Source organism: Capricornis sumatraensis, chromosome 18, assembly GCF_032405125.1.
Source record: "Capricornis sumatraensis isolate serow.1 chromosome 18, serow.2, whole genome shotgun sequence".
NCBI classification, from domain to species: domain Eukaryota; kingdom Metazoa; phylum Chordata; class Mammalia; order Artiodactyla; family Bovidae; genus Capricornis; species Capricornis sumatraensis.
Genome location: NC_091086.1, coordinates 46,637,952 through 46,665,196, shown reverse-complemented (window position 1 = coordinate 46,665,196; position 27,245 = coordinate 46,637,952). Strand labels below are relative to the sequence as shown.

At 41.7% G+C, this 27,245-nt stretch overlaps 1 protein-coding gene across 2 annotated transcripts in view; it reads right to left on the bottom strand.

The window, feature by feature from the left end:
* Positions 1-27,245, bottom strand: part of ADAMTS12 (ADAM metallopeptidase with thrombospondin type 1 motif 12) — a 374,380-nt gene that overhangs the window by 230,568 nt on the left and 116,567 nt on the right. For both annotated transcript variants that reach the window (XM_068990670.1, XM_068990671.1), the window contains exon 3: positions 6,711-6,861. In XM_068990670.1, coding sequence (XP_068846771.1) covers positions 6,711-6,861 — 151 coding nt within the window. The remainder of the gene's footprint in view (positions 1-6,710; positions 6,862-27,245) is intronic.

Here is a 27,245-nt window from a genome sequence, read left to right as displayed (position 1 = left end):
TGACACTGTTTCCCCATCTATTTGCCATGAAGTGATGGGACCAGATGCCATGATCTTAGTTTTCTGAATGTTGAGCTTTAAGCCAACTTTTTCACTCTCTTCTTTCACTTTCATCAAGAGGCTTTTTAGTTCCTCTTCATTTTCTGACATAAGGGTGGTGTCATCTGCATATCTGAGGTTATTGATATTTCTCCCGACAAGCTTGATTCCAGCCCAGTGTTTCTCATGATGTACTCTGCATATAAGTTAAATAAGCAGGGTGACAATATACAGCCTTGACATACTATTGACTGGTTTCTTATTTGGAACCAGTCTGTTGTTCCATGTCCAGTTCTAACTGTTGCTTCCTGACCTGCATATAGGTTTCTCAAGAGGCAGGTCAGGTGGTCTGGTATTCCCATCTCTTTCAGAATTTTCCACAGTTTATTGTGATGGGAGGCGTATTGCAGGTAGAGGGAATATTGAGTGCAAAGGCCCTGGGGTGAGCCTACATCCAGGAACGCCTAGCAGGCAGGGAAGGAGGGGCAGAGCTGTAGACAGGCATGTAGATGGCAAGCAGAGGCCATAGCAAAATGCAGAATGAGCTCAGGAAAGGGACCCATCAGTCCTACACGGAGGGGAGAGGCCTCATAATGAAGGAGCATTTGAAATGAGACTGAAACAACACCAGCAGTTTGCTTAGTGGACCAGCTGAGAATTCATCTTCCCACTCTCAGCAGGAAGCTGGAAGCCACGTGTGCTCTAGGTTCACAGACCAGCACTTGGCTGCAGATGACTGACCTGGTCCTCTCTGACCCACCCATCTCCCAAGGCATCTACTCTTCTTCACCTCCACTGAGAAGGCGTGCCTGAACACCCCTAGCTGATGGCTCCCTGAGGCCTCCATCCCCACATTCCTGCCAGGATCACCATTACGCTCACCATCGCACCCCCAGATCTAGAACCGTACCTGGCACCAGGTAGGAGCTTGTGGAGTAAATAAACATCTCTTGCTTTCTCTTATCTATCTTTCCATCCTCTTTTTTTTTCCGAAACAAGAATTCAAAGTAGCTGCTTTCAGCTACAGCCTCAGGCCACATCTTTGTCTTGCATTTTCCTCTTCAACAGCAAGGTATTGGAGTATCCACTGAACTCCTTCAGGAAGGCATGGGTATTTTCATGGGTTAAACTGGCTCCACAGAGGTGAAAATACAAGTATCCAGTCAGCTGCCAGATGCAGCACAGATGGTCAGTAAATTCAATACTTTTGAAGTTCAACATTTCTGAGTTGCTACCCTGGCCAGGAAGTCTGCCAAATCTTGGGGACACACCTGTGAATGAGCAGACCTGATTTTTATCCTTGTTGAGCTTATTGCCTAGAGAAGGACACAGATAGACGTTCATTATATGATAAAGCGCATGGCAAGGCAAGTAGCTGGAGATAACAGTCACAGGAGAGACATCTAACACAGCAGAAGCTATTCTTTTGGCAGTCTAGAAGGTTTTCTAAAGGAAGCCATGTATGATTCCTAGAGATAAATACTTCTGAGCCAGTAAGGCACTGGGGAGAATGTTTCTGAAGAAGGGCTCTAAGTGCAAGGGCTGGAGGCAGTGAAAAGCAAAGCTTCTTGGAGATAAACAGTAGTTCAGGATGGCACAGACTATATTTGGAATGACAAGAGATGAAACTGGAGAAACAGGTAGAAGTCACAGAAAGAAAGAGATCCTAAAACTCACTTAACAGCTGGGCCTCTATCCTGAGGGCATGCTGGCAGGCTTTTAACACGGGAAAGAGATGAGCTGATTTGCTTTAGAAATATTTCTCTGGCTTCTAACACGTAAGACCAAGGGTGGGGAGACTTCAGTGATCCAAGTGAAAGCTTATGATGCTGAAGGCAGACATATTTAGAAAACTATTAGGTAGCAGAAATGACAAGACTTGATAAAGTATGTTGATTAAAGGCATGAATCAAAGAAGAAAACCCAGGAGTTTGTTTGCCACACAGAGCTTTGAGCTAGAGACTCAGTTGTTCATTTTTTAGGGACAGTATCATGGTCCTATAAGGGTCATTGATGGCTTCAGCTGTGAGCATACCGGACTGGGATGCAGCGATGAGACAGCCCTCCCCATCTCTGCAGGCAGGCAGAGGGAGCCAGAAGGGGGTCAGAACAGGATAAATATCCTCCCAGCCTCACTGAAGGTACATGGAAACACAAGGATGACCAAGGGCAAAGCTAGGAGCCACTTCTCATCAAGATACCTTGTGTGTGTGTGTTTCCCTACAGAGTTGTGGGAAGGGAAGAAGAGTTTAACAGCTAACTACTCATCTAACATTTCTGTGATCTGAATGAGAAGGAAGTCCAAAGGGGAGGGGATATGTATATATGTACTGCTGATTCATTTCACTGTACAGTAAAAACTAACATAACATTGTAAAGCAACTATGCTCCGATAAAAATTAATTTTTAAAGGGAATAGGATTTCTAAGGAACAAAAAAAAACTTTCTGCTGTATGAGAGAATCACCTTTTAGCTGAAAGTGATCCTTTGCTCTTATTGATCCAAATCCCCTTTCCAGCCTAGAACGGACTCCCCAGTGTCCTTTGCCTTCCAAATTCTACCCCAATTTCAGCACAGTCCCACTCACTCTGACAACATATGCCCAGCACAGAGCACCTGGAGGAGATTAAATGAACAGATGCCACGCTTCCTAGGGAAGCTGTTTCCTGTTTGCGGAATGGGAATGTATGGACCTGAAATGAGTAAAAAATTGTCAAGTGCTGAGAAAATGCAAAGGAAGAAACTACCATGGTGAGGTCTGGCTAAAGAATAAGGGCTTTTGACTGGATAAATAAGTATGTCATCACTACAGAGAAACATTTCTAAGGTGCTAGTGCTCTGAATTCCTACAGTCTTGGTCTTGGATTTTACTAAGCAAACAAAACTAACCAGGTTACCATTTTATTTTCCCAAAGAAGTATTTCCCCAAGTTCTTTCCAATAATTTTTTCATTCCTCTCACTGGGAAAAGCTAGAAGCACTTTTCCAATCTTCCTACCAGTCCTGAAAGACAGGTCATCAAAAAAAAAATCACTTCACTAAAAGAAAAATAAAAACTATTGAATAACAATTAAAATTTTAACTACCTCATAGCAAGGTAAAGCATGGATCACTGCAGAGTAGCTATAATCGTATGGCAATCAGGAATTCAAGAAATTCAAAATAAGCCTCGGGCAGGTTGTACCAAGAAAGTGAACTGTTAGCCAAGGGAAATTAACTGTGTATTTTAGGCTCAACAGAAAGTATGGTGATTGCTTAGATCTTCAACTCACTGAATTTCCATTAAATCAGAACAAAACTATAAACAATACCCCCCAAACACACAATATCAGGTTAGTGATTTGATATGCTAACACTAATGAGCAATTGTTAATGCTATTATAATATTTAACATTAGTACAGACTACTCAGAAAGGAACAATTCCAAAAGACTTAGAGAAATCCACCCAGGACTTCAATATGGCAGACTAGATATTCCAAAAAAAAACTCTCCCAGTATTAAGTCCCTAACAAAGCTTACAGCATTTAAAAGCGGGGCCAAAAAATCCTCAGAGGCCATAAATGAAAAAGAAGTCAGCAGAAATTCAGGAGAAAGGTGAAAGATGCAGTGTGATGATCTTTTTTGTGTCAACTCGCCTTGGCTACAGTCTTATTTATTCAAACACTAATCTGGGTGTTGCTGTGAAGGTATTTTCCTGCTGTTGTTTAGTTGCCAAGTCATGTCCAACTCTTTGTGACCCCACAGACTGTGGCCACCAGGCTGCTCTGTTCATGGGATTTCCCAGCAAGAATACTGGAGTGGGTTGCCATTTCCTTCTCCAAGGGATCTTCGTGACCCAGGGATCGAACTTGGGTCTCCTGCATTGGCAGGCAGATTCTTTACAGCTGAACCACCTGGGAAGACTGAAGGCATTTTGTAACTGTAATTGAAGTCCATAATCAGTTGAATTTAACGTTATTCTTGATAATCTAGTAGGCCGGATTCAATCAGTCAAAATACCTTAAAGGCAGAGCTGAGACTTCCCAAATGAAGAAATTCTGCCCATGGACAGGTACTTCAGCCTATGGATGAGAGAGACAGCCTGCCCCTCCTGCCCATTGATTCTGGATTTGCCTAGCCAGCCCCCCAGTATCATGTAGACAACTTCTTGCAAGAAACCTCTTCGCTTCCCTGGTTGACCCCTGATTGGTGCATGGAGCTCACTGCTGCCCCCCTATTTCTGCTCTGGAAAGAAGAGGCAAGTTTAGGACCCACCTAGGTGAAAAGCCAGATCAGGATCCATTAAGTGAAAAGGTGAAGCCAGAAACAAAGACACAAGTAACCAAACCTAAAGTTGGCTCTCTGGGCTTCAACTCCGGGTAGAGGGCGGGAAACTACTCCTGGAGCACCTACAGCCACAAACCATAGGTTTGGGGCCCGACTTCACAGCAGAATATGTGTAACTTCACCAGTAAGCAGAGAATGACACCACTCCACCTTCCCCAGACTGGCAAAATTTATAAATGAGAATATCAAGTATTAGAATATGTAACAGTGGGAACTGCTATGTTCACTGCTCCTGAACAACTCTGGAAAGCAATTTTACATCTGGTAAAGTCACAGATGTATATATCCTATGAGACACTGCTTTCATTCCATACTAGTTATATGCCCTGGAAAACCTTATGAGCCTGTGTTCTTAAAAAAACACGTACAAGATGATCTGGCAATATAATGTATAACAGCCCCAAACTGGAAGCAGTTCAGAGCCATTCACAGAAGACCAGTGCAAGTGAAAGTCACATAATGGGAGTGTCTACAACAGAAAAAAAGGAATTACAGCTACATGTCCTGGCACAAACACAATGTGGTGGAACAAAAAGTCCAAAGCATATATTCAGATTTCATTTCCTTTCATGATCTTACCACATATTAAAGATAAAATCTAGCCTAAATCCAGGCTGACACTCTTCAGACCAAGGTCTAATTCTACTCACAACTATACCCACAGAATCTTGGAGAGCACCAGACATAAAGTGCTGGTACCCAACAGACACCCAACAGATACTTGTTGATTGAATGAATAGTTTCTGACCACAAAAACACATGTCAGGAACCAGACCCTGTGTTTCCAGCCTAGTGTCCTGATGTATGAAATCTCCAAACCTGACTTTACTCCTTGGACCCCTTTCTGCCATAGTTGACCCTGCAGGTGTGGTCATCTAACCTGACTCCACTTACCCAGCTTCCAAAAACCAGACTCCCCCCAGATACTTCGATCTAAGCTCCACTCAAGTCCCAGTATGATATGTTCCCATCAAAAATCCAAAGAAAAGGGAGCTTGTCAAGGTCAATAAAATGAGGCTTTGAAATTTGCTCTAGATTTAATTCCAGCAATCTGTATTTTCCCATCATTTAACATGGAATCCAGAAAGTTGAACAAGAACTTTGACAGGGCTCAGGAAATATAACACTTAGAACAGCAAACAAAACTGGTTAAGAAATTTTAGTTCAAACTGATCGAATTGATAACAAAATAACATCGCATTAAAGGTCTGGGTTGATTTCATTGGGCCATATTAAAAGAGACTGTGAAACGCCCAAGTACCTTTCTATTTGGGAAATAAATGCAAATGAAGGGACATTTTAGGGGAAATGAACATTACAAAGATGGAATGTTTTCCACAAGGAAAGGTGATCTTTCTCGATATAATCACAGTAATTCGATCTGGCAGCACCAATCTCCCTAAGCCCAAGGTATACCTTAATGTGGGTTAATGACATGGTTAGTGTCAGTGAATTCCAGTGTAACACAGTACAAGAACACTGCAATTACCTGGCTCAGAGAGACCAGCACATTTCAACATGCCAAGATTTTAAAATTCCAAATGTCAAGTATACTTTAGGAATAATTGCCAGCATATTAACTTATTCTGCAGCCTCTAGCTGTCAGGTAAATACTGCATTTCGCTTCCTGTCTTAGGAAAGGAGATAGTCACAAAGAACTGACACTTCCTCCACATCTATAAGCCTCACATTTTTCTTGTTATCAGTGTTATGTGGACTGGATACACTCCAGATTCTAGATTCATCTATGTGGCTACAAGCCACTCTTCATTGCATTTTAATGATTTACTGAATTTCTACTTTGCATCTATACTATGTTACATACTGTTTGGGGAGGGAGTTCCTACTCTAATGAAGCTGTGCAAATATTTCATGGAACAAGATTTATATTCAAGGAAGACCTCAGCCAAAAGAACCTTAGCTGAATTCATCATCTGATAACATGTTGGTATTTTTTCAGTTTCTCTTCACATATCATTATCAGCATCATCAAATATTTAGCTGTCTAGTAATATTCCACATTAATGTATTATAACATTGCTGATACTGAAAAAGCACAGTCTCTAAACTTCCTCTAAGGAATCAAAAAGAGACTTAAAAAAATTTCAGCTTTACTAATACCATATAAACAGCATCAACCGATGTGGCAAGGTAGTAGGAGATTCCTTTCCCCTTTTCTGTTAAGAATACAGACTTGAGTACAGAGAAGTGAAATGTATAATGGTACATATTTTCTGGCCACGGAGTGGGGAAGAGAAAACAGATTTGAATAATAACAGGTCTCATAAAAAAAAAAATAGAGCAAAACAAACTTTCCCATCTGGTGAGGAGATTAAGGACAATACCTTTTAATCCACAGGCTGGCTCCTTCATCTCTGGGACGCTTCGCCTCTGCCTCTTGTATACGACGTGCGGGTGGTACTCTCCCTCAGCCAGCGGATGCTTTTTGACAGGCTCAATGAAAAAGTCTCCATGTGGTAGATGGAAAAATCCAGTCTGTAAATGCATGCAAGACAAAGGTTTTATTTGAATCCATTCTTTATCTGGACAAAGAAAATTCATAAAGTGAAAATTATATAGATTGGGATGACCTCTGAAACTCAGAAGACTGTCATACTCTGCCATTTGGTCTCACAGAAGAGCGACATGTAAATAATTCAGTGAAATGTCTTCATAGTCATAGTTAGTAAATGTTTGGGGGTCATGAGCCCTTTGAGACACTAATGAAAAAAAGTGTACATACACAAACATATCCAAAAGTAGCAAACAGTTTTTCAGGTTTGCAGATTGCTGGTTATCTATCAATCTCAAATTAGGAACAGGGCTTCCCAGTTGCCCTGTTATGGAATTTATAGTTCACATCTCATGGACATTTGGGGGAAACATTTATCTGTATGTGGGTAGCCCAGCTACAGGCTCACATGTGGTTTCATCTTATTTGCTTATTTTGTTTTGACTGCACTAGGTCTTCATTGCCGGCCTCTGGTCATGATGAGTGGAGGCTACTTTCTAATTGCAGCAAGTGAGCTTCTCATTGCTGTGGCTTCTCTTGTTGTAGAGCGTAGGCTCTAGGGTGTGAGGGCTTCCGTAGTTGTGGAGTATGGGCTCTAGGGCTCAGGCTCAATAGCTGTGGTGCCCAAGTTTAGTTGCCCCATGGCATGTGGAATCTTCCCGGACCAGGGATCGAACCCATGTCCCCAGCACTGACAGGCAGATTCTCAACCACTGGACCACCAGGAAAGTCCCATCGTGGTTTGACTTGAAGTGTTTAATGCCATTCTGCTCTCAACGAAACAAAGAAATATAATACTGATCTGAGACTTGAGTTTCCAGGAGTCTAAAGCAGGCACTCTCATCTCACAGATATGGGAATTAGCAATAAGTTGGGAAATGATGGGCAACAAGTAACTCTTTCTGGAGGTCAGGTCTAGAAGAAGGGTAGTATAGCCAACAACTCTGTCTTCTCTTTGTGAAAGTTTCTGAGTGCCCATTTAAGATATTTAGAAGCTGCTTTGCCAATGACCTCTTATGACAGACTTAACTCTCAGGATCTGAATCCTATGCTGATGAAAAAGATGGCTTGCCACAGACACCCTGTTTGCAGCATCACATTGGACTGACCAAGAGCTCAGACTTTGGAATTAGCCTGTGTTCACATTCCAGCTCCTCCACTTTTTAGCTCTGTAATGTGGGACAGATGACTTGCTCAGTTTGAGCTTTCTCAACTGAAAAATGAGGATAACCAAGGGATGCCATGAAGATTAAATGAGTTAATATATGCAAAGTTCCTAGAAAAGGGTGTGGCCTACAATCTTATCTGTTTTTAGACTCTTCAGATGTCAAATTTCATGTCTTTTCATTGTCCTAGGGCCTCCAGAGTCAACATAACAGTTCAATGAATATTGTTTACAAAAATAAACCTGGAAAGTTTGAGGTTAGGACAACTGTGAACAGGCCCCAAAGTTCAAGGTTGCTCGTCACATCTCAGCAAGCCAGGGCTGCTCTGCTCCATAGGTGAGTCTGAAGATGAGCTGAGTGCATCCCCTGCCCTCACCCCAGGTTAGGAAGCAAAAGGGGCTCCATGAAGGGAAATGCTCTCTGTTGAACAGGCTTTGACTCCGGGGTCTTTCCAGAATGGTGCCTCACTGTTGTTGCTGTCCAGTCACTAAATTGTGTCTGACTCTTTGTGACCCCATGGACTGCAGCACACCAGGCTTCCCTGTCCTTCACGATCTTGCAGAGTTTACTCAAACTCATGTCCACCGAGTCAGACATCTAACCATCTCATCCTCCATCACCCGCTTCTCCTCCTGCCTTCAATCTTTCCCAGCATCGGGGACTTTTCCAATGACTCAACTCTTCATACCAGTAATATAACCAGATCTGAATATACACCTCACAACTTCTTACTTTGATTACTGACTTTTATGTATCTTCGATTATAAGGAGAATAGAAAAAAAAATTTACTGAAAGGCATAAGAATAGCTGTGTGACCTTGAATAGGTCACTCAACCTGTAAAATGTAGATAATGCTTACCACCTCACAGGGCTGTCAGGAGGAGCAAATGAGCTGAGGCTTATCAAAGTGCCATGCAAACAGCTTTACAAATGCACAATGATGATATTTTAACTACCAACTCCAATAGCCTTCATCTGACTTCAAATTTGCTCACATTTGCTGACAGTTTTTTTTTCCTCAGCATCTTTCTTTGAGAAAAAAACCTCTGGGACAGGAAGACTTGACAAGGTCCAGACTGCAAAGTAGCTAGAAACAGACTCATGTAGGGCTGAGATTTGGTTTTATTTCTACTCTGAGACAAAGACCAGGGACATAGAGAGACAGTGGACCTCTTGCAAAATGGAGCTCACTTGTTCCATGGAAATGAAATAGAAGGCAAGGACTCCTCAGGCACAGCTGGTGTGAAGTCCCTTTGTGCAACTTCCATCAATCTAAAACTAATGTCTTTAAAGAAAAAAAAAGTAACATCAGCAAGAGGATGTACTGGTATTTCTCCAGCCTCAAAGTTTGGACCTAGGTGGTGCAGAAGAAACAGATGGAATCGCAGGTACGAACACAATAACTGTTTTATGGGCAACATGAATGAGGGTGCCCCAAAGTCAAATGAGCATTTTCTTAACTGCTTCCTTCCATTTGCATTTTTACACAAGACCAGTTTTGCCAGCAGGCACCTGGAAATCAGCTACCTCTCCATCCTAAATACTTCTCAGAAGCTGGACAGAGCTCAAGGAAAGCTGGGTGACTCATCGGCTGGAGGGGAGGCAAGACATCTGCTCATAGGAAGGGTTGGGGTGCTGGCCTCAGGACCCCATGTGTATTGCAGAGAAGGGAATGCACAGCAGAGGAGATGAAGAGATGCTGCTGGTTCCAGGAGGGTGAGGTGGGAAGATTTCCCAGCTGAGCTCTGCATCTCCTTCTCCCCAACATATAAACACAGAGCTTTGTACACCTGGTACCCGAGGGGCCACAGTTCACTGGTCTCTTCTCGTCTAACCAGAGCTGGGTCATGCTGGAAAATCATACACCCTTTGCATTCCAACAGAAGTAAGGACTGGCTCCATGCTCTCCCTGAAGCTAACTGCCCAAGAGGACCACCTTCTTCTGTTGCCAGCTCTGGATCTGAATCAGAGAAGGTGTTCTATATTCCATTCTCCTTTATAAACTACTTACCTCTTGCATCTTTTTTCAAAAACTTTTTAGTTTATATTGCAGTAGAGCCAGTTAAAAATGTTGTGATAGTTTCAGGTGGACAGCAAAGGGACCCAGGCATACATGTATCTGTTCTCCTCCAAGGTCTTCCCAGGTGGCTCAGATGGTAAAGAGTCTGCCCACCAATGCAGGAGACATGGTTTTGATCCCTGAGTCAGGAAGATTCCCTGAAGGAGGAAATGGCAACCCACTCCAGTATTTTTGCCTGGAGAATCCCATAGACAGAAGGATTGGGATCCTGATGGACAGATCCCAGGACAGATCTTGATGGGCTATGTTTATGTGGTCACAAAAGAGTTGGACACAACTTAGTGAGTAAACAAACAAAAAATTCTCCCCCAAACTCCTCTCCCATCCAGGCTGCCAGATAACATTAAGCAGTTTCCTGTGCTAAATAGTTAGGTTCTTGTTGGTTATCCACATTAAATATAACAGCGTGTATGTGTCAACTCTCATATCTTTGAAGGAGACCAAGAATGGACCTGAAGAAAAAGTATCCAATTCTCTGGGGAATTCTCAGATTCCTGAAAGAACCAGGGCAGGATGAGCCCCTGGCAGAAGCCCAAAGAACACGTTTGCCCTTTCACCTCTGTTCACTTCCGTCATCTCTTTCTCCTCTCAACATCCCAGCATGCCGCTCAGTGTCTTTTGGAAATAAACTCACCTCATTGTTCTAAGTTATAAATACCTGTGAATGCTTCCTGAGGCTCTCTTCTAAGAATTATTCTAAATAAACTTTATTTTGAAGCACTATAAACATGCAGAAAAATATACAAGTTATAACTTTTTAAAACTTTCACAGAAGAAACACCTAAATTCAGGAAGAGCAGCTTTCCAGTAGCAAGAAACTTCCTGCTTCCCTTCTCACTCAATATCATCCCCAAGGGTAACCTTATTCTGATGTCTAACACTAATACATTCGTTTTAAATCTTTCCTTAATTCTTTACAGGAAGGGTCACTTGGTACAAAAAGTAATAATGTTTACTCCATGAGTGCCAAGTCACTTGTCAGGTCTGACTCTTTGTGACCCCCTGGACTGTAGCCCATCAGCTCCTCTGCCCATGGGATTCTCCAGGCAAGAATACTGGAGTGGGTTGCCATGTTCTCCTCCGGGGGATCTTCCCGCCCAAGGATCGAACCCATGTCTTTTATGTTTCCTGCATTGGCAGGAGGGTTCTTTACCACTAACACCACCTGGGAAGCCCCAGTAATATCTACTAGCTCATTTCAAATGTTAGAGACTGGCCGGTGAAAAAAATTTAAGGCAAGGAGATATCTTGAGACCCATTAAATCAGACTCTTCCTACTGCTTCCTCCTTGGCCCCAGATGGTGGGGATGAGACAAAGGGCTGAGCTAACCTTGGTGAGAGTCATCTGGCACTGAAACTCTACTGCTCTCTGCTAAGGAGGAACAGGCGTAGGACCTTCAGAATCTTTAGGACCAATTTCTTTCTCCTAGTCTTCCGCTGAGAATAGTTGCCTACAACATCTCCTCCTTCTCCTCAACTCCCATGAAAGTATTAATCATCTGGATGTAGTTGATGTTATTCTTCAGTTACTGCAATGATTTTGGATCCAGTGGGAAACTGGCAGTGTCTTAAAATAAATTTGTGAATAGACTGTTCTAGAATTGCAAAGCCATGAGGCCTTGAAGAGTCACCTGGTCTAGGCTGTCATGCCTTCAGCTTTTACCACAGGTAAAAAAACAGCAGGCTGAAGAATAAAAACAATGGTATTGTAAAAGACATGGGGGAACTTATCAAACCAGTTCCAACACTCAGCACTCAGGGTCCTGTGTTGCACAAGTCAAGGGGGTGATATTCACATAGATAAAACTGTGAGTGGAAACCCCTAGAGGTTTGCAATGGAGCCTCTAGGCTCCATTAGCCTAGAGGAAACTCATTAGCCTGTCCTGGAAAGAAATTCCTGTTCATTTGAAAATGTCAGAAGTTACCAGATCAGTTTGTTTCTTCCCATGGTGATGAAAACAATAAGATGAACATATTCTGAAATCAAGAATAGAAAAAAATTGATTTGGGATAAAGATGTATCCAAGACACTCAATTATGGAACAGATCACTGGGAAAGATATCACCTGTGGCCTACTATATACACAGGAAAAAAGATAAAACCAGACCCCCCAAATCACCCTTCCTGATGATCAGTCTGCGTCTGTCACATGGCCAACCCAGAGCTAAGATGTCTAAGAGGGGCAGTGATCCCTGCCCTCGAGGTTTATAATCTAGCCAGGAAGACAAGGCTGACACCCATAAAAGAGCAGAAAGGAGAGCAGCAAAGACCTATAATTTCTGTGTTAAAAAAGGGTACGGTGCTCACATGTCCCAAGAGGTTGGCCCATGACCTCTGGGCCTAGAGGCCAGCCCTTAAGTCCTATATCACAGTCCCTTCTCGACCAAACACAGCATCCTTGCAGAAGGTGGGGGATGCATCTCCCTAAGTGCTACAGATTCCAGTGTTGTGGCCCAGGAGAGACAAAGGCCACTGAGGGTAAATGCTTTTAGAGGGCCCAGAGAGAAGACTGAACTTCTACAGTCTCCAATAAACCTGGTCCAGCCCTAAAGCCATGACAACCTGCCAGAATTATCAACTTTTAACTTTTCTGTTGCTGGGTTGTAAGAGGAAGAAGAAGTTTCTGTCATTTAATACATAGCCAGGACCTTAAGTCAGAAGTCAGGGGATGACGGAAGCCACAAAACACAGAGCTGAGACCACTGGGAAGATTAGTCCAGGAATAACCTCCCCCACCTGCCGTGATGCCAAGAGCTCCCTGACAGGCCCACATGGAGCCAAAAGGGAGTGTAACTGGTAATGCCATTGATTCACAGATTCTACATATTAGTCTTAGCAGCCTTAGGTAAAGCTCAGGCCAGAAACACGTATCTGATTCATCTACCTGTTAGTCACCCATATGCCAGGCAGGTATTGTTAACAATCAGATCTGGCCCCTACCTCTGAAAACAATGCTGTCTAATAGAACTTCCTGCGATGACAGAGATGGTCTACACCTGCACTGTCCAATTCGATAGCCACTAGCCTCATGTGTCTGCTAAGCACCTGATCTGTGGCTAATGTAACAGTGGAACTGAATTCTTACGTTCATTAAACTCTAATTATTATCTTTAAACAGCCCTAGGTGATTAATAGCTCCCATATGTGTGTGTGTGTGTGTGTGTGTGTGTGTGTATGTGTGTGTGTGTGTGTTGCTCAGTTGTGGCCAACTCCATGACCGTATGAACTATAGCCTGCCAGACTCCCCTGTCCATGGGATTCTGAACAGCATATATCTAGAGCGTGGCTGACTAATGAAGAAAGGGATCCATACACTTTTACATCACACAGTGACAGGTGCTAGAATCAAGGGCAAATCTGAAGACTTGCTTTAAAAACAAGCTGCAAATATGTGACATTTCACTGATCACAGTTTGTTTTCTGTAATCAAGTCAATCAGGAGCCCGCTTAGAAACACCAGTGTGATGCATACAGACTTCAGAGAATTGAAAAAGGCAACCAGGTATAAAAAATGCAACACATACCAAGATTAAAATGAATCATCAGGAACAATTTGGCAGGACAAGGGCTGTGAGAAGGAGCTGCCATCATCCTGAGGCCAGATCAGAAGGGATACGAAGGTACCAGGAAAAGCCTGGGACTGCGGTTGTGATCAGACAGCATCAAAATCCCAGCTCTACTTCTAGAAGGAGCTGTTCCCATGAGAGCCCTAGAATATCAACCTACATGTCCTCATACCTCTCTGATGCTCATAAGAGGAACCCATCCAAACCCTAATATACACAAGATCATATACCAATCACTGGCTGTCAGTTCAGAGGCTAAGTAGTAGAAAAAAATATCCCTCCATTGAAAAATTGATGAGATGGCTTCAAAAAATATATACGATCAAAAAGTTACGATGGGGTTTAATTGAAAGCACAAGCTACGGTCAAATTGGGCTTCCCACATGGCGCTAGTGGTAAAGAACCTGCCTGCCAGTGGAGGAGACATAAGAGCGCAGGAAGATCCCCTGGAGGAGGACATGGCAACCCACTCCGGTACTCTTGCCTGGAGAATCCCATGGACAGAGAAGCCTGGTGGGCTACAGTCCATAGGGTCACAGAGTTAGACACGACTGAAGTGATCTAGTATGCACAGCATGCATGGTCAAATTAATCAATACATAGAGCCTCAGTTTTCTCATCTGTAAAATGGGGCAAAACCATCTTAATTAGCACGGTTGTAACTATCACAGACATTTTCTATAAAATGCCTAGCAGAAGGCTTGACATACATATGGTTCAGTTCAGTTCAGTTCAGTCGCTCAGTCGTGTCCGACTCTTTGCAACTCCATGAATCGCAGCACGCCAGGCCTCCCTGTCCATCACCAACTCCCAGAGTTCACTCAGACTCACGTCCATCGAGTCCGTGATGCCATCCAGCCATCTCATCCTCGGTCGTCCCCTTCTCCTCCTGCCTCTAATCCCTCTCAGCATCAACGTCTTTTCCAATGAGTCAACTCTTCGCATGAGGTGGCCAAAGTACTGGAGTTTCAGCTTTAGCATCATTCCTTCCAAAGAAATCCCAGGGCTGATCTCCTTCAGAATGGACTGGTTGGATCTCCTTGCAGTCCAGTAGCTCATTTTATCATAGCATCGTCCACAGTGAAGGTGAATGTAAAGGAGTGACTGAAAGCAATTATTCTCATGTTCAGCCTTTTGTTTCATCTCTCAGCTGCAAGTTCTCTTGGCTTCAGTTTTCTCAGGTGAAAAATATAAACAGTGGAAGTAACTTGCTAATTAGCTTATTAAAAGGTGTCATGTGTATTAAATGAGTTAGTATCAAGTGCTTGGACGAGTGTCAGCACACAGCATGTACCTAATAAATGTGAGTTATTCGCTATTATGATAGTCTAAGGAAAATTCATCCCAGATGCCTGATGTGATGGTTTATGTGTCACTGTAACACACTATGAGGTGCCCAGGTTACACATTACTTCTTGGATCTGTCTGTGAGGGTGTTTCCGGATGGCATTAGCATGTAAATCAGTGGACCCAGAAGACTGCTGTCCCTAATGTGGGTGGGTATCATTCAGTTTCTTCAGACTGGAGTTGACACCTCAGCTGTCCTGGTTGTCAGGCCTTCAGCCATGGGCCAAATTACACCATGGCTGACCTGGTTCTCCAGCTTGCAGATGACAGACTGTGCAGTTTCTCAGCCTCCATAATCGTGTGAGCCAGTTCTTCATAATAATTACATTAATTACGGGAGAATCAGTGGTGCGTGGATGTAAACTGAGCTGCCTGGAAAAATTTGAGAGGAGACAGAATTGATAGATTTCTCTTTCTTGCTGTTTGATAGTCTTAGAGCTGGAAGCGATGGTGGGAGACTTCTCAAACTTCACACACCTCTCAGCCTGGGAGGCTGGTTTTCAGAACATGTCTTAGGAATAATCAAGCCCAGTTCCCAAACTGGGATTTCTTCAAATGAACCAAGGCTGAAATCTTCAATAAACTTAGTGTGAGTGTCAGCATATAGTATATACCTAATAAAGTCTCTAGGTCAACAATGGGTGCCAGATCCGACCTTCCCCCTTCTCCTCCTGGAGACAGAATAATCTACAGCAGAATTTGTGTTCCGCTAGCAGAACAGTCTGGGGACAGGGCTGAGTTCAACACTCAACTCCAGCACAATTAAGCAAGGTAGCTTTATACAAGTAATTTAGTCTCTCTGAGCCTTGCTCTCCTCATCTCTAAAATGGGGATGAGAAAATATTCTTTGCTAAGGAATTTTGATAGGAACAGAGTAAGGTAATTCTTATAAGGCTTTGCTGTCTTCATGGATTCCTTCAAAGTGATGTGCTTGGACTCTTCCCTGTGATTCAATCAATCATTTCCATATCTTGTTGTTCAGTTGGTAAGTCATATCCAGCTCTGCGATCCCATGGACGGCAGCATGCCAGGCTTCCTGTCTTTCACTGTCTCCCAGAATTTGCTCAAATTCATGTACATTGAGTCTGCTATCTGGCAGGCACGGTTAACATGCTTGTTTCACGGCTGTCTGTTTCGAGTTTCAGAAGAAAACCTTCTGCTTACATAAGGGCAGAAAATTTGCCTAGTAACTAGTTTTCTTCATTTCTTACTTGATAGTACTTGGAACTGAGTGCATTTGTTCAATTCTAGTTCCCGAGAGCTCTCTCCACAGATTCACTATTTTTCTTATGGAAGATAGATAGATAGGTAGGACAGTCACTCAGCCCAATAAAGTGGATTTTTAGAAATTTAAAATGTAACCACCAAAGAGAATAAGACATCAAATGATCCACCTATTTCTAATTCTAGTGTGCAGAAGAACCACATGGAAAGCTTATTAAAAACACATACACATTCTAGTTAGTAAGTTTAATGTGATACCCAGGAATCCGCATTTTAGCAAGCACCTTGGGGTTGTTGACAGATAATCCGTGTATTATACTTTGGAAAACACTACACTTTCCCCTTAGGTGGTGCTTGATTGCTTTTTAACTTCTCCCAACAACAAATAGGCGTAATACTATGAATATGATGAAATACTCGTAATGACTCTAATCAAACACTTAGTTCATCTCAATCAAAAGAAGTTTCAGCAATAATGATTGTTGATTGTAGTTTATGAAGCATATTCCCTGAATCTAAAGTTTGCAGGGAAGGCCCATAACATTTTGGAAGATCAGGACACTTCAAAGATGCAAAAAATAAAAAAGTTTAAGTCATTCTAGGAAATGGGTGAATAAATGTTTTGCATTTGAAATGTGAAATAAAGGTGAAATCATTTCACAGAGGAAAATATGCAGTCTGAATTAAGCTGGCCTGACACAAATCCTGATGAACCCCAGCAAACCTACTATTGTCAAAAATTAAAAAGGGAATTTTTATCACATGTCAAACCATGTGTTCCCAGATAAGCCATCACAATCAAAAAGATCATCTAAGAGCCTGTAGCAACCAAAAACTCATCAGAACTTCTCTGTCACGCTGTATTCAGGGACAGGCTGGGAGCCTCCTACTTGACAGTTTCACAAAATGGTCTTTCTAGCCCCATCAGACACCTAAGGTCATTTCTGACTTCTTCTCTTTCTGCCAAAAATCTTCTATCAGAACAATTTTTGTTTCTCAAAATTTCTCTATGTCTTTGCTTTTTTTTTTTTTTTGGTCTCTCTAAGCAGTAATCCATGTTTGTCAACTCTAGAAAATAAGTCCATCCAAAAGGAAGAGGGAAAAAGAAAAAAAAAAAACAGCTAACACCTTGGGAGCCCAGGAAACATGTTATTAGGGTGAACAAGTGAAAGCATTGTCTCCCACAGGGAGCAGAAAACCATTAGGGTAGACTCAGCCGAGGCACAGCACTATTTTTTTCATGATGCCCCAGCAGGCCGTCATTCTCGTCAGAAACTACACTAAGGATGCAAAACCCTCCCTGGGCTGTGGAGAACATGGCCCTGGTCTTGCTTCTCTCACTGTGACAATCTCTGATCGGCAATAATCCCCAATCAGGGAGAACTCCCATCCATGGAAAGAGCACAGCAGCCTGTCAAGACTGTTGCTATGGCCACCAAAGTGATTCTGAACTGAAACAGAGCATTCCAGGGATGTTTACCAATGGCTCAGGGCCAAGAGGAATGCCTTCTCTGGTGGCTTGGTGATGGGAGCTGGCAAACCATGAGAGAATTTCATAGCATGTTACACTTCACTAAGTGCCACAGCAGAGGAAGGGAAAAAAAATAAAGAGCAGGTCTAGTGTAAGATGCTAAAGACGTGAATGTGAGCATTAGGAAATATTTATATCCTCATTGTATTCTAAAATGGAATTAGTTAAAGCAAGATTTGCCTTTCCACAGGCTCTTCATGAAAGAATAAGTCCACACTCATTGTCTCCACTTTATAAGCCACAAGAAAGTCATAACTATAGTGGGACACATTTATTTTAGTTATTTGTAATCTCCCACTACCCTGTAAGGAGAATGGGTCTGGGTACCTTTAGTACTTTTCAACCAAGGGCAAAAGAAAAAACTCTTTTTTTTTTTAAAGAAAAAAAAAGAACAGACTTCTACTGTGAAAGTAGAATACAATTTCACATCCTTGAAGACAACATTTAAGTGGTGGGAGGAAGGGAAATAGCAACTGAGGAAGTCTTAAACAACTGTGTTTAAGAGAGAAGGGACAAGTTGGGAGTTCCAGAAATAATCCAGATGTAGACAAAGTGGCACCTGGAGAAGCAGAGGCTGAAAGGGAAAAAAGAAACAAACAAAAAGCCCACCGGAGAAGATGTATCAGCCAGTGGTCAATGAAAAAGACATGCAAAAGGAAAATGGGAATTTTTGCTAGCATCATAAGAAATGTACAAGGTAAACTCCTGTGTCTCTTCTACCTGTGAAACCATCAATAAAACAAACACTGTTCTCTAATACTTTTTGTGACTAGAAATGCTATATTCTCCATCACAGATGGTACAAGAAGAAAAGAGAGTCACTAAATGATATATACGAGGAACCTCTTTTCCTCTTTAGGTAGAGGGTAAAAACATCTACTTGAGGCAAGCAGGAAAAGAGTCTGTAAAACTGCTCTGAAGAATGGAGAAGCCACCAGCCTTTGATGGAGCCCAGTTGATGTCTCAGCTGAGACTGTGAGCCACTGAAAAGCAAGTCAAAGGAAATGACAAACAGGGCAAATGCAGAAGAGGTCATGATCGAAAAGAGGAGTGTTAAAGTTTAAGCATTTAGAGTTTATAATGTAAGTGTGGTGCAGTGGAATGAATCCAGCCCCCCAAAGACATCCACAGCCTAACCCCTGGCACCTGTGAGCAGGTTACCTTACATGGTGTGTGGGACTTCGCAGATGTAGTTAAGTTAAGGATCTTGAGAGAGGGAGACTGTTGACCCACGGTAATCAGGAGAGTCCTATAAGAGGGAGGCAGGAGGATCAGAATGAGCAGAGGAGGAGGTAATGACAGAGGCAAGAAGTTGTAATGAGGTGGGGAAGGGGCCGCAAGCCAAGGAACAGAGGTGGCCTCTAGAAATTGAAAAAGGTAAGAAAACAGACTTCCCCTGAAGCATCCAGAAGGAATGTAACCCCAAGGACACTCATTAGTCATGACCTCCAGAACTTGTTGTTTTAAGCCACTGCGTTTGTAGTGATTTACTAGAGCAGCCTCAGGAAACTCATACATGGGAAACTGGTCATGGGAATAGGTCACCAAAGTGAACCCCACTGAAGGAGTCTAGGAAAGGGAAGTTAAGAAGGTTAAGGGTCCATGAAGTTAAGATGTTCATCTTGACTTGCAGCTAAAAAGACCCTTCACACTGTGAGCCCAGTATATAACCAACAATTTCAGGAAGCAATGCTTCCCTATTTTCCTATGTAGGTGGTGTTCTGATACATTCCGTTTTGTTTTAATCAATTCAAATCCTGGTTCTAAAACACTAAGCTGATTTCACATTCATGTAATGGATTAGAACTTGCGGATCCAAAAACTGATATGGTGGGGATAACTTGGACTTCATTATGAAATCTGGATCTGAGTTCTTATTCTGGTTCTATGCTTTCTTCCTGTGTGACCTTGGTCAAAGTGGCTGACCAATGAGTCTCAGGTCATTCTTATGAGAAATGGAGAATGCTCAGTTGCTAAAGCTGTTAAGAATAAATGAATTGTTGTGACAAAGCACCTACATGGCTGGCATGTAGCATTAATTCAAAAATAGCAGCTTCTTGTAAAATCCGACAAGCCTATCCTAAGGTACTTGAAGGCTCAATTTTTCAGTAGATACTGGAATTGCTTCCTCACCTCCACTCATCCACATCATAAATGTCCTTCTAATGAGGAAAGATTGTTCTCAAGGCATCCACTATTGCTAAACTAATTATTAAAAATCTCTTTCCTTTATGGTGTGTGTGCCATAACTTCCATTCATCATCTTAGTTCTGCCTTGTGGAGCTATACAGGAATATGTCTAATATTTTTTATACATAAAAGATGCTTGCTCCTTGGAAGAAAAACTATCACAAACCTAGATAGCATATTAAAAGGCAGAGACATCACTATCAGCAATAAAGGTCTGTATTGTCAAAGCTACGGTTTTTCCAGTAGTCATGTACAGATGTGACAGTTGAACCATAAGGAAGGCTGAGCATCAAAGAAGTGATGCTTGTGAACTGTGGTGCAAAACAAGGGACTCTTGAGAGTCCCTTGACTACAAGGAGATCAAACTAGTCAATCCTAAAGGAAGTCAACCTTGTATATTCACTAGAAGGACTGACGCTGAAGCTCCAATGGCTACCTGATGCTAAGAGCTGACTCATTCAAAAAGACCATGATGCTGGGAAAGATTGAAGGCTGGAGGAGAAGGGGGTGACAGGATGAGATGGTTGAATGACATCACTGACTCAATGGACATGAGTTTGAGCAAACTCCAGGAGATAGTGAAGGACAGGGAAGTCTGGCGTGCTGCAGTCCATGAGGTCTCAAAGAGTTGAACACGACTTAGTAACCGAACAACAAAATATAGAATATTTACTTAAGTATACTGGATAATATTTATCATGCACCACTAAGACTTCTCTTTTCAGCCTAAATAGTTGCACTTCCTTCAACCATTTTTCATTTCTTATTGTGCTAATCCTTCAGCAACCTGATTAAGCTCCTTGAAATAGTACCACAGTTTGTCAATATCTCTCTAAAAATCACACCAGAATTGGACACTGAGATCCCAGCACTTCAACGCCATCAACTTTGGAGAAATGAAATAGTGGGGAAAGTATATATATTTTCTCCCTTCACAATAATCAAATTCTTCAGGGGAGAAATTGATGAGGCAAAAATGTGGTCTAATAAGGACTTACTCCGGAGAAGGTGATGGCACCTCACTCCAGTACTCTTGCCTGGAAAATCCCATGGACGGAGGAGCCTGGTAGGCTGCGGTCCATGGGGTCACGAAGAGTCGGACACGACTGAGAGACTTCCCTTTCACTTTTCACTTTCATGCATTGGAGAAGGAAATGGCAACCCACTCCAGTGTTCTTGCCTGGAGAATCCCAGGGACGGGGGAGCCTGGTGGGCTGCCGTCTATGGGGTTGCACAGAGTTGGACACGACTGAAGAGACTTAGCAGCAGCAGCAGCAAGGACTTACTCCTTTTACTAGGGCTTAAAGAAATGATCTATTTTCTCCAGGGAGTTAAATGAAGGGCCAGGAAATAGGCTTCAGAATTGGGGGAACACAGTAACAACACCAAGGACAGAATGGCTCAGTACTCCCTGAAGTTCAAAGATTTTTTTTTTTCTTAAACATGGCCCTGAGTTGACTAGACATCTCCTTCATTAAAGTTCAATTTCCCTGACTTTCTGACCCCTATTTCAACATTGACGTGCAGATGGCCAGCAAACAGTTTATGGCAGTGCTGTTTGGAATATGAACAGACCACACCAAAACTGCCCTCTGTAAAAACAGTTCCAATTTCCCTGCAAAATGTGCAGGCTATGCCTCGATGTTATTTGCAGGGAAAAAGTTGGTCTAAGAGTACAGTGAGTTTGCTTTTTTTTTTTTTTTTTTCCCACTGCATTGCAGGCAGATTCTTTACCAACTGAGCTATCAGAGAAGCCCTTCAACGTTTTACTTAGAAGAATTTCAAAAGTACAAAAAACTCAAAGAACAGTAAAATAAACATCCATACAGTTGCACTTGGATTTTAAAAAAATACTAATATTCTGCCACTTTTGAAATATATAGGCTGTACTATTTGAAAAGTAACTTGCAGACAGGATGGCAATTCAGCCTTAAATACATGAGCAAACCTGTCCTAAGAAGCAGATACTCTTCCTACATAACCACAGCTCCATTACCTCACCTAAGAATTAGCAATCATTGTACATAATCCCAATTTCATTCCATGTTCAAATTTCCCATATTGTTCCCTCCAAAATCTTTTAGAGTTATTCATTGTTTCTTTATTTCTTTGTTTGTAATCTAGAACTAGTTGCGTTTAATACAATGCATTTTGGTTGTTTCATAACAAAAAAATAGTAATGTACCTAAAGCACACAAGTTTAAAAAGTGGAATATTTTTAAAGCCTGTTATGAAAAGCAATAATATTTTGTTCCACCTCCCCCAATCCCCAAAGGTAATGATTCTTGACTTTTTAACCTTATTCTATAAATTATCTCTATGTTTTCTCAATAACATGCTGTTATTTTTAAAAAGCAGTTTTAGGCATTGTCTAAAGTATTGTGCCTGCAATAATAGATGAGGACTGGCTTTCTTACATAAAGCCCATGCCATTTTCTCAATATCATTACTTCTGTCAAACCAGTAGAGATGACTGTTATTTAGTCGCTAAGTGGTATCTGACTCTTTTGACACCCACGGACTATATGGCCCATCAGGCTCCTCTGTCCATGGGATTTTCCAGGCAAGAATACTGGAATGGGTTGCCATTTCCTTCTCCAGGGGATCTTCCTGATCCAGGAATTAAACCCATGACTCCTGGGTTCTTTACCACTGAGCCACCAGGGAAGCCACATAGATAACTGCAGTTCCATTTCTAAAACAACGTAAAGGCAAACCTGAAACTCAGCCAGTAGACACTGATACAACTTACTGACCAGTATCTACTCTATTAGGTTGGTCTCCAAGCCACACAAGGTACTAGTATTTCCTTTAGGTACAGCCATTTGTTTTCCTTGGAATTTCTACTTGTTTTACTTTCCTTATTGTGCTGCCTTCCTGTTATAATAATCCATTATTTTTAAATCCCCAATGTATAAGGCACAGCTCTATGGACTCCTGTTTTTTCTTGGACATTTCCCCTGGAGCTCTCCATCTCTCTGCTCCTGCCTCAGTTCAGTTCAGTCGCTCAGTCGTGTCCGACTCTTTGCCACCCCATGGACTGCAGCACGCCAGGCCTCCCTGTCTATCACCAACTCCCAGAGTTTAGTCAAACTCATGTCCATTGAGTCGGTGATGCCATCCAACCATCTCATCCTCTGTCATCCCCTTCTCCTCCCGCCTTCAATCTTTCGCAGAATCAGAGTCTTTTCAAATGAGTCAGTTCTTCAAATCAGGTGGCCAAAGTATTGGAGTTTCAGCTTCAGCATCAGTCCTTCCAGTGAATATTCAGGACAGACTTCCTTTAGGATGGACTGATTGGATCTCCTTGCAGTCCAAGGGACTCTCAAGAGTCTGCTCCTGCCTGGCAGTTCACAGTTCCACTCTGGGCTGTGTATGCTACGCAGGAACTTCCCTTGATCATACCTCCAAGTTAGAGCCACTGATTTTTTTGGTCCTCACATTTTTATGTTTCTTCTAGCACCCATTTTTAAAAGTCAGACGTTTTTCTAAACATCAGTCCTTTCTGGGTATCCCCTTCTTCTCTCCCCAAAAGGTTTAGGGTCATCTCTTGATGTATGCTATTTGACAATTTTCAAATTTATATGCCTTTGAGTGAATCTTCTCTCATCCATTGTATAGAACACTCAGTGGTCCGTCTCACTCTGGTTACTGCATTTTTCAGCTCTTCAGTTATGAAAAATACTCTTGGATGTTGGAACTTCTGGATTGCTCCTCCATTTTCCTTATTTTTTCCCCCATCTTTTCTAACTCTTAGTCTTATCAATTTTGTGGGAAATGATCTTGACTTTATCTTCCAACACTTCCACTGATTTCTTATAAATTGCATCAGTCTTTTTTTCTCATTCTTGGCCTCTAGCTGTTCCTTTCCCGCAGTATCATCTTCTTGTTTTATGGACGCAGTCAACTTGAGAATACTTCTAAGGACTCTCTTTATAGGTTTTATGGCTTGCCTATTGGTTTGTTGCCTTCCTTCATGTTTCCTGAATCTGATTTCTCCAAAGTTAATTTTTCCTGTTTACACTGCTCTATTGCTTTCTTATTGAAAGCTTTCCTAAAATGTCTTGACCTCCTTGCTTATCCGTCCACATTTATGAGGGAGTGCTGAAAAGCTGGTGAAGTGCTCTGTGTATGTATGGAGGACTTTCGACTGTTTAAGTGAGGGGTCTGATAGGTGCCTAATCCGTGTGGCTGGAAGCTTTCCTAAATGCCAGAATGTAATGGTCATTTTGGGGAGAACCACTTAATTTATGCAGAGCAGTAAAGTCTAGCCTGCGGCTTAGGGGACAGACATCTGCCTGCAGTAATTCTGCTTAGAAGCAGACAACCATTCCATTTTCAGCCCCATGCCTCCCTGCCCTCCATATATCAAGCACTTCTAAGTCCCCAAATTCTTTGTGGTCAAGTCAACTTCCTTCTTGTCTATATCCCACCTGTACGTACAGTCTGGGGTCAGGCTCACTTGGCATGAAATATCGGTTATTACCTGTCCCACTTTCCATTCTTCGGAATTTTGCCTAAATATCATATCCTAAGATAGCTCCTCTTATTCTCCATTATTATTAGGAAGGAAAGGAAACCTATTGTTCCACCTGTCATCTTTGACAACTTTTTGATGGTTCCAGGAACATTCAAAATAAAAATAATTAGATTAATATGACATACTTCTAACAGATTTAAATAAACAATGAATTAAATCTTCACACCAACATCAGAGAGATTATAACACTGAAATTCACCCTTTTTTAACTCAGAAAAATAAAGTCTACTTTTCTTTCAATTTTCCATTTGAAACTATTTATATCTCAAATAATTCATAACAGAGAAATGATAAGCGGCATAAAACATTTTAAAAATCCCTACCGAAAGAATAATTATACACTAAATAGAATAATTTAACACTAAAATAACATGGCATTCTTATCAAACTCTATGCAGCACAAACAATTTACTTAGTTCTGGAAAGTATGTGCTGAATTCTATAGAACTTTCTGAAGCACCTAAGTGATAGCTAAAACTTACTCATCATTTGTGACCTTGCAGTAACTTTAACCTTGAGGAGGGTGACATACCTGGAGATGAATTGGCCTGAAACAAATGTCAATCTGTCTGACAGTTTATGACCTACCAAATTACTAATGATAGTAATCGTAAGCAAAGTACAAAGGTATAATCAAGAATTTCTGATCATAGCAAAAACATGAAGATAAGGGTTATTTTCTCTTCTATACTTTTTCTATAACTCCCAAAGTGGCTACATTTGATATAATATACGTGTGTGTGTGTGTATATATATATATATAATATATATGTACCTATATAAAACACATATATACATTTGATATATATTTCTCTTATAAACAAAACAATTATTTTTAAACTTTACCAGGGGCTATCTCTATGTGACACACTTATTTAATAAAATTAAAAGTACAAACTTCTTTCCCTGAAAGAAGAATTACAGGAAACGCAGGTGAATATTCTTCACTCCAGGAAGCAGCATTGAACTCCCCCTATCCTAACCCTACCTTTAGTGTAGCCTGTGTTTGGTGACTTGGTTCCCTAGAAAGGGGTACTGAAAGGGAAGGAAAAACAGGAACTTTACAATGGGGAATCAGTGCTACTCCACCCAGGCTCTGAAGGATAGCACCATCAGTGACTAGTTACATGACAGCATATGCCCTTGATACAAGGTCACAAGAAGGGCACTTTATCTCTGTTGTGGCCTTCCCCAAAACCCAGTCTGCTGCTGCTAAGTCGCTTCAGTCGTGTCCGACTCTGTGCGACCCCTAGATGGCAGCCCACCGGGCTCCTCCGTCCCTGGGATTCTCCAGGCAAGAACGCTGGAGTGGGTTGCCATTGCTTTCTCCAAAACCCAGTCTAACCATGAGAAAAGTGTTAGGGAAACTGACAAAATATCCCTCAAATTGTCAAGGTCCTCAAAGCCAGACCAAGCCGAGGAGACTGTCAGAGTCCGCAGAAGACTTTGGAGATATGATGACTAAAATGTAATGTGGGGTCCTGGGTGGGGTCTTAGAACAGAAGACTGATGTTAGGCAACACCAGTGAGCTCCACAGAAAGTGTGTTGTTTAGTTAATAGAAATGTACCAATGTTGGCTCCTTAGTTGTCACAGATACGCCATAGTATCATTAGATGTTAATAAGAAAAACTGGGGCCAGGTGTACAAGAACTATAGGTACTAACTTGGCAACTTTTCTGCAAATCTAAAACTGCTCTAAAATAAAGACTATCCTTTTAAAAATCACAAACAACTGTGTTATAATTGATGGAAGGTGAATCCTAATCAAAATCTGAGGAGAGAAATTAAAATTTTTCCTCCATAAAGTTGGGAAATTCGTCTGTCAAGATGGTCCCATCCTGTAACAGTCAGGCAGACACTCTCATTTCAGAGGAAGAAAGAAAGGACAGACTCTGCATTTTAGGAAATTATGGATTGAGAGGCTCAGAGGTACACACTTTTGATCCCAAATTCCAATCCTCTGGAGAAGGAAATGGCATTCCATTCCAGTATTCTTGCCTGGGAAATCCCATGGACAGAGGAGCCTGGGAGGCTACAGTCCATAGCATTGAAAGAGTCAGATATGACTTAGCAACTAAACCACCACCACTGTCACTTACATAAATATTTCCTAAATGACTGGTTCAGGGCTTCTCTGGTAGACCAGTGGTTAAGACTCTGTGCTTCCAATGCAAAGGGTATGGGTGCAACTCTTGGCAAGAGAACTAAGATCCTACATGTTGCAACTCTTGATAAGGGAACTAAGATCCTACATGTCACAAGGTGTGGTCAAAAAAAAAGAAGAAGAAGAGCTTCATTTTCTCAATAACTCATTTAAATAAGGAAAACAGTTTGTGCACGAAGATATCCATTACTCCATCATTTATAATGATTAGTAATAGGACACAACTTAAATGATGAGTAACAGAGGACTGGGAAGTAAATTGTATAACATGTATAGAATGGGACACTATGCAGCAAATAATGTGTTAGGTTTTTAACGATGCCAAAAATATTCATTATATGAGATTAAGTGAAAGAATATAAAATTGTACATTCCACACACTTTCAATTATGTAGAAATACAGAGAAAATACAGGAAAGAAATACATCTTTTAATGTCAATCACAGTCATTCCTGACTAGTTGGATAATGGTTATTTTCTCTTTTATATTTTTGCTGAAAGCTCTGAATTTGCCACATTGGAGATATTATTTCATGTATGGTAAAATAAAGTGATC